We start from the raw sequence: 8,040 nt of genomic DNA on the forward strand, positions 1-8,040 counted from the left end.
ATATATATATAGTTAGGTTAATTCCTCCACAATATCTGCAGGAACTTTTTAAAGCTTAAAAAATTCTCTCAGTACCATGGTTGTTGTTTTTTTTACCACAGTTCACTGATGGTAATAATATGGTAGCCTACTCCAGGTCTATACATACATTTCAATATAAAACTACTTATATGATACTGTATAGTATTATAATAACCTACTCGATGAAAAAATACTTTATCGCCCAAGGTCTTTTTGGTAAAACCGTAGATCTTTGTATTTTAATTCATAGAAATGATTTACTTACTCGTTTGTGAGGTATCCAGACGTCCCCCAAAAGAAACTGCTGTCTGACAATATCTGAATCTACTTTGGCTATATACTCCAGACAAGAAAAACATGCTCCATGTTAGTCTGTCACACTGCTGGTTACTGCAAAGCCGTTCTGCGGAAGAATGTTGCAATCATCCGCTCTCTTACCTGTAGCTCACGCCCAGAACTCGTCAGCGCTTGTTTCAGAAGTAATCCCTCAGTCATTCAAATTTCAGAAAGTACCATGTAAATGGGTAATCACCCAACTTAACAGATAATAACAGCGAGTACCGTTAGAAACTGAAAGCTGGGCTGTTTACTTGTAGTTACTTTGGGTAAAGGCCGTTTCACACGGGTTAATGTTTCAATGGGGAAAATAGACAACCAACCATAAAATCCCTCAAACCTTACCTCATTAAAGAATCAGAATTTTTACAGACATTTTTTTAAATGAAATGTCTACGTGTATTTTAATGTCGAGGGGTGATGAGTCATTTTTGTAAAATATTGTACATTTTAGAAGAAAACCATAGCAAATCAGAGAAGTTTTTATTTTCTTGACTAAAACTAAGTTAAATATCAATTTATGTAGGCTAGTCAACTAGTCAAAGTTTGAAGATGCTGCTCAGAAACTAAGCCTGGCTGCCATGTGGCAGTAAAAGTAAGAGAGACACATAAGGCAAGATAAATTTCACTCATTAGAGTCTTTCGCTTTCAAATGTGTTTTAATTTCATAGATATGACTTCACAATTTACATAAATATAAATATATTATTATTAACCTTCTTATGACACATACCGTGAGCAATTTTTCATTCTTTTACCATGACCCAATCCTCTTTCAAACAACCTTACGTTAAAAACAAACACACAAGCACAACATTCATTCCTCTTGGCTCTACTCTATGATAAAACAAAGTATATAAACTGGCCTGCGAAGTGCTCACTGGATATGGAACAGTTTTGTGAATATGACTATGAATGCCTCAGAAAATGTTAAAGTTTTTACAGAAAGTGAGTTATGTGATTGATTTGTATTGTAATTTTGCAACATATTACTGTGAATGTATACGAGATAGTTAAGGCAGCTGTAAAACGTAACCACAGATAGTTTCCATAAGCCATTTGGATCAAATTTATATTTATTTCAAGACTTTCTGGGCATATTTCCAAGGTTTGGCAACTTAAAAACAACTACTTCTTTTGTCTTAATCATTCATACGAATCACTTTTACATCCCCGTCCATCCATTTTCAGGTTTCCGTGTTTGAGTGTCTCTTTACATTGACAAAGTGATCACTGTTCCTCAAGCCAAGACGGCTTGTCAGAACCTGGTGGCTTCAATTTCACATTGAACTGTCTGAGAGTCTGTTCCAGCTGCTGCTGGTTTCCAGCAAAATACGCAGAGACAGCATTATGAAACAGTAGGAGCTGTTTGTGCATCACCTTTACCTGGAAAGTTAAAATATTAAAACTGAGTAATATTTGTGACTTACGAAATAAAAAAGTTGACCAATATGGATTTCAACATGGTACCTTATTCTCCTCCAAAAACTTGAGCTTGATGCTGACATCACTGTGCAGTCGTTCATACTTGTCTTTATGGATTTGGTACTGCTGTTGAGCTATCTCAATGCGCACCATGGCTGCAGCGTCCCGCGGACCCGCGCTCAACTCCTCCAGGTCGGTTCTATAGGCATCGAATTCCAGTCTGAAACATCAGTACTCATTAGTATAAGCTGGCTCAATAAACCTATATAACTAATCCTAGGATAAAAAAAGAAATTCTCCTTGATGCACAGGCTGCAAATCCCTTGATATCATAATTAGAGCTGTCAGATTAACATGCTGTGAAAATGAAAATTCTGTCATTTACTCGCTGAATTGTTCCAAACTTGTATGACTTTTTCTGCTGGGGAACATAAAATCGGGGAAGTCATGGCCTAATGGTTAGAGAGTCGGACTCGTAACCCAAAGGTTGCAAGTTTGAGTCTCAGGTCCGGCAGGAATTGTAGGTGGGGGAGTGAATGTACAGCGCTCTCTTCCACCTTCAATACCATGACTGAGGTGCCCTTGAGCAAGGCACCGAACCCCAACTGCTCCCCGGGTGCCGCGTCATAAATGGCTGCCCACTGCTCCATGTGTGTGTTCACTGCTGTGTGTGTGCACTTAGGATGGGTTAAATGCAGAGCACTAATTCCTAGTATGGGTAACCATACTTGGCCACATGTCACCTCACTTTCACTTTCAAAAGAGGATATTCTGAAGAATCACATATGATTCATGTTGTGGAAAAAAAAAAAATGAACAAGACATGAAGCAACAGCCAGAAAGTGTTGTGTTTAAATGCCGACTTCAGACAGATTGACAAACTCAGCTGCAAAACAAATTCTAGTGATACGCTTATGTTAAATGAAACTGAAATAAACCAATACATTAACTTCTAAAGCCCTTTTTTGTAATGTATATTCAATTATATACTAGTGTTCTGCAATAAATGTAAAAAGTCTTTGATCCATCCTCATTTGGGGGGCTTCTTATCTTAGCAATTAATTACATGATGTACAGATTGATTAAAAAAAATAATATCAAATCAGATCAAATAAAAAAATAAAATATATTTGTGTGAGAATGTATGTTAATTTGATTAATCAATCTGTATATCATGTAATTACTTTGCAGAATTTTTGTTAGCCCTAATCTAACTTGTTTAAGCAGATATTACAACAGTTACTCATGTAACATGTAACTCATTAATATCAAACTTTTGATACCTTGCATTCTCATATATCTTGATGGTCATGAGTGTGTCCTCCATGGTTTTGTTGACTAGTGTATTAATGCTGGACACAAAGAAATTGATGGCACCCAGGAGCGTCTCTCCATTCTTGCATAGCAGTCTTTGTGTCTCTGCATTATAGCCAAACTCATCCTGGAAAAGTTAAAAAAGTTAAAGTTGAGGATAACGTTATTTATACAGCTATTAAACCATCAAATAGAGTAAAGGCATATTCATGTTATATTAAATTCTTGTGGAACCAAAATTTTTACAAATTTTGAGAAAAATGTTTATGTATGTATATATGTAAGCTGCAATGTAATGAAAGCAAAATATCAATATAAATATACAATACAAGATACTGTTTTGGCAGTATGTCTTTTTCATCTTACCGAACTGTCTATAAGGCAAAAACGTGCTGGTAATTCTTTCGTTTGCAAAAACCATTAAAAATGGGACACTATGTTAAGATTCAGTGGCGATATGTAACCAAACGGCAAAAAAATTATTAGTACCTGCAATTCTGGAGATTTCTGGCTAAGATCAGCAAAGGTGTCTCCAAGAGCCTGCTGAGTCTGCACCATGTTGTAGAAGTGGCTGGTGAGCTCACGTGCTAGTCTCAGAATACACTCATACTTCATCTTAGTCTCTCTTAGCACATCAATCTGAGCCTCAAGCTCCAGGTCCATCGTCTTTGAGCCACGACCGAAGCGCTCCGAAAACATCTGTTTTGTGCACTGGTAAAGAAAGGAAGGCAAGATACATATGAATCCCTACACAGATTATTTTGATAAAGCCTAAATAACTACAGATATAATAAAAAAAAAATACTTGTGGTAAGATTAAAAAAATATTAAAATAAATGAATACTTTTATGAAGCAAGGATAAGTTTGATTGCTCAAAGGTGACAGTAAAGACATTTATAATGATACAAAATTGTCTATTTTGATATATTTTCTAGTCAATAAAGAATCCTAAATGTATCACAATTTCCTAAAAATATAAAGCGCAGCACAATTGTTTTCAACATTGATAATAAATGTTTCCTGAGCACCAAATCAGCATATTAGAACGATTTCTGAAGTATCATGTGACACTGGAAGACTGGAGTAATCTGTTAAAGTAAAAAAGTAAAAGTAAAAAACAAAACAAAAACATTTATTTAAAATTGTAATAACATTCCACAATATTACTGTTTTTTACTGTATTTTTTAATAAATAAATTCAGCCTTGGTGAACATAAGAGATTTCTTTTAAAAACATGAAACTACTGTACCTTGTACGTGTTAATGCTCCACTTTTTCATGCTGTCAAATTTCTCTACAGCTACTCCTCTTGTGGCCTCCTCTGACATCATGGATGGGTTGCTGTTGCTGTGGTGCATGCTGGGAGCTGAGAGTACAAAATGTAGGTACTTTTATTATAAATAGGGCACCATACCAAAATACACAATATAATTTCATTGTGGTTTTGAATATCACAACCCAGTTGTGTCTATAAAGGTCACAACACTGACTTTATAGTCATCTCATGTAATGGACCATTATCAAAGTAGAGACTTCAAAATTCGGTGTATAACCAATCATCTTTTATTCCTGAGACTGAAAAATGAATAGGGACAAGAATAAAAGGTGTGATGACAGTAAATGAGTAATGATAATTATGGGCAGTGACAGGAGGGGGTGAGGAGGCCCTGAGATACCTGGGTAATGTCCTGGCTGGTTTGCTATCCGACTGGCAGCTGAATGGCTGGGAGTGATGCCCCTGGATTTGGAGCGGATGTCTGAAATGAATGAACAACAGTGGACGGGTGGAGGAATGGGATGGAGGTTTAGTTTAAGTGAAAGGCCATTAGGGAAATTTGTAGTAATATGGATGAGTAATGCACATGAACTGGGTGGGACGATGATTATTCTGTAGTGGAGATTTTAGTAAACATAATCAAATGCATAATGATTTCATAGACTGAATAATCAAAATGTATCAAACAATAATAATATTGGTGATTATGATGTATGCATGAACCATTATGATGTTTTATCAAAAATGAACAGTGGATGCTTAAAAGGAAACGTTTTATTAAGGACAAGGTGACCAAAAGAGATAAAAGTTGGAAGTAGAGGAAGGTAGAGGTAGAAAACGAAAACAAGACTGCTGCTAAAAGACTGACTTTGTACAGTGACGGTCAGCATAAATGTGTTAATAAATTGCGGCAATTAAAATGACTACAGTATATACAAACTCCCATTGGTTGGCAAGATGTTTTTTCAAAGTTTCTTATGCTCACTGAGGCTGCATTTATTTGATAAAAAATACAGTAAAAACGGTTCTATTGTTGAATATTATTTACATTTAAAATAACTCTTTTCTATTTTAATATATTTTAAAATGGCATTTATTCCTGGGTTGGTAAAACTGAATCTTCAGCAGTCATTACTCCAGTTATCAGTGTCACATGTTTAGAAAATTACAACTTACTCTTGTTGTCAATTTTCAATATATTAAGTCACTTTCAACTTAATTGTTTTAATTACTTCACAAATTTCAGAGGACAATAACAACATAAAGGCTCTTCTAATAAATAGACAAATCAGAATGGTTATTGAAATGACACAACATAAAAAATAAATGTATATAATAAAAATAAAAAATTCCTCATGGACCGCCACTGACTGCGTCAGTTAGGTTTGTATTCTGGCATGCCTATTAGTGCCGTGTTAATGTGTTAAGGCCAGTCATGTTATTAAGCATAAAGAAACACCATTAAAGGAATTATTGTGCATTCCACATTTCAAATATATCAGCTCACAAACATTTTTGTTAAAAACATGTCTACAGTAAATTTAAAACAAACAAACAAACAAGAGGTTTATGTTGCATAAGCAAACATGCATCCACCATGCGACTGTCCTCAGCACCCTGTAGAAAAAAGCCAAACGTTTGCTGTTAAAATGCTGACAAACACATTTTATACCAGGGGAGAGAGAGGAAGCTGTAGGGACAAAGATTCTAAAATAAGATCTTCTGTCAAGTTAGCATGCATATACAGTACACAGACACCTGGTTTGGGTGCGTTGCCACATCTTCTGTCAAAATACTCCGGGTTGAAACATATAGCTGGTCCTAAACATATACGTCAGCAAAGATGTAAGCTGAACCTTGCCAGGCACATGACTTAGATGCTGCATCAAATCCGATCAGAATCGGACACTTGAGTTATTCAGGTGCTCTTTACCTTTGATGGAACTGGTGGGTATGATGCCCTCTGCTGCCCCTCCGTAGCCTCCAGACACAATGCTGGTTTCATTCAGGTTTGGTCCAGACACCATCACCTGCTGCAAGTCCTGAATATGATGGGATTTAATATCACAGAATATAACAATCTCTAGCAAAGAGACAAAAAACATATTTACCACAAACTGGGCACACTAGGTGGAGAAAACACAAATGGGTATCAAAAGTGAGGATGGAGCAGTGTTATATTGGTACTGTTTATATACTATTATAATGTTTATTAATATATTGGAATTTGTTTGTATTTTCAGTTTTCATTTTAATTTTGCTTTGTCATTTTTTATGTGCTGCTGTCATTTTTTTATATTCCTGATTAGCTTTTTTGTTAAAAGTAATTTCAGCATTCAACTAAAACTTCCATAATATTTATCTAATAATTACATTTTATGTAATCTTTTTCATTTACCAAAAATTATTTTGTAAAGTTTTCGTTTTAATCAACAATTAGAAGACTGGGATGATGACAAGAAGAAATAAGCACACAAAATTCTAAATTATCCTTTAAAAACCCTTTATATATTGTGTTTATATACTAGACTAAAAGCTTATTTCTACTTAAAAATACAAACTTATATCAATATTAAAGCCTTGCCTTCTCAAAACCTTTAAAAATGTGTCAATTCAAAAAGCTGGCTGAGAAATCTATCAATTAACTAGACATTCTTAGTTCAAGGGAAATCCTATTAGGAACAGTCACAATAAAACATGCACATTGATCTACTGTATTTGTATGACTGTTTTCCATGTCTCTGCTTGACTTTTCTGTTCCAGTAAACAGCTCCTGTTCGTAATAATCCTACACCAACATTTGCCCAAACCCCATGATAAGTCAATGACTACTATGTGTGCAACTATGCAAACCATCAACCACACTAAATCAAAGGGAATGGGGCTCCAACATACAGGGACACCCACAAACTTTCCCTCACCATGGCCACTGGCAGTGTGCCTACAATTTCATCTAAGCTTCCACCAATCTGTGCACCCCGTGACATTAAGAAACATAAAATGTGAAGACAGTGTCAAAAAAAAGATGGTGAGACAGATACGTACAGAAGACAAACATGTGCTGAAATAACCGAAAACAACCGAGCCACACGACTTAAATTAACAGTTTCTATATTTACAACAGCTCATTAATGTGTGATTAAGTCAACTGTTCAAGGCCTCTCAGAGCCTGCCACACGATATCCACAGGAACAGGATGTCACATCGCATTCAGGTGTGGTTCATGGCATAACTGAATGGCAGGCCTGAAAATAGGATGCTCATTTTCCTCATTAGGTTTGATGGACAGTGGATACACACCTGCTCAAGACTGTCATCCTCAGCCGTCCTGCTGTCCCCATTGCTGTTGATGGGGATTTCCATAGTGGCGGCTTTGCTCAAAATACTATCTGTCATGATGAATATCTACAAGAAAAGACACATTGCAGATGAGAACGACAGAACTACAGATAGACAGACAGACAGACAGATAGATAGACGGATGGATGGATGGATGGATGGATGGGAAAGAAAGAAAGAAAGAAAGAAAGAAAGAAAGAAAGAAAAATAAAAACATAGAAATATAGACAGACGGACGGACAGATGGACGGATGGATGGGAAAGAAAGAAAGAAATATAGATAGATAGATAGATAGATAGATAGATAGATAGATAGACATAATGATAG

The 8,040-nt window shown here is 35.8% G+C and overlaps 2 protein-coding genes across 5 annotated transcripts in view; both read right to left on the reverse strand.

Moving 5' to 3' along the window:
* Positions 1 to 458, reverse strand: part of fhdc4 (FH2 domain containing 4) — a 17,426-nt gene extending 16,968 nt beyond the window's left edge. The window contains exon 1 of the mRNA XM_016507810.1: positions 287 to 458. The gene's annotated coding sequence lies outside the window, so the exon portion shown is untranslated. The remainder of the gene's footprint in view (positions 1 to 286) is intronic.
* Positions 459 to 929: 471 nt separating this feature from the next.
* Positions 930 to 8,040, reverse strand: part of arfip2a (ADP-ribosylation factor interacting protein 2a) — an 8,777-nt gene continuing 1,666 nt past the window's right edge. Inside the window, exons 2-11 of one of the 4 annotated variants that reach the window (XM_016507811.1) lie at positions 7,674 to 7,778; positions 7,295 to 7,351; positions 6,307 to 6,415; positions 6,132 to 6,194; positions 4,774 to 4,854; positions 4,348 to 4,463; positions 3,586 to 3,807; positions 3,066 to 3,223; positions 1,828 to 2,002; positions 930 to 1,743 (exon numbers count right to left, since the gene is read on the reverse strand). In XM_016507811.1, coding sequence (XP_016363297.1) covers positions 1,588 to 1,743; positions 1,828 to 2,002; positions 3,066 to 3,223; positions 3,586 to 3,807; positions 4,348 to 4,463; positions 4,774 to 4,854; positions 6,132 to 6,194; positions 6,307 to 6,415; positions 7,295 to 7,351; positions 7,674 to 7,769 — 1,233 coding nt within the window. In that variant the 5' untranslated portion in view covers positions 7,770 to 7,778 and the 3' untranslated portion in view covers positions 930 to 1,587. The remainder of the gene's footprint in view (positions 1,744 to 1,827; positions 2,003 to 3,065; positions 3,224 to 3,585; positions 3,808 to 4,347; positions 4,464 to 4,773; positions 4,855 to 6,131; positions 6,195 to 6,306; positions 6,416 to 7,294; positions 7,352 to 7,673; positions 7,779 to 8,040) is intronic. The other 3 variants (XM_016507812.1, XM_016507813.1, XM_016507814.1) reach the window with 3 other exon arrangements.

This window comes from Sinocyclocheilus anshuiensis, unplaced genomic scaffold, assembly GCF_001515605.1.
Source record: "Sinocyclocheilus anshuiensis isolate Anshui unplaced genomic scaffold, SAMN03320099.WGS_v1.1 scaffold758, whole genome shotgun sequence".
NCBI lineage: Eukaryota > Metazoa > Chordata > Actinopteri > Cypriniformes > Cyprinidae > Sinocyclocheilus > Sinocyclocheilus anshuiensis.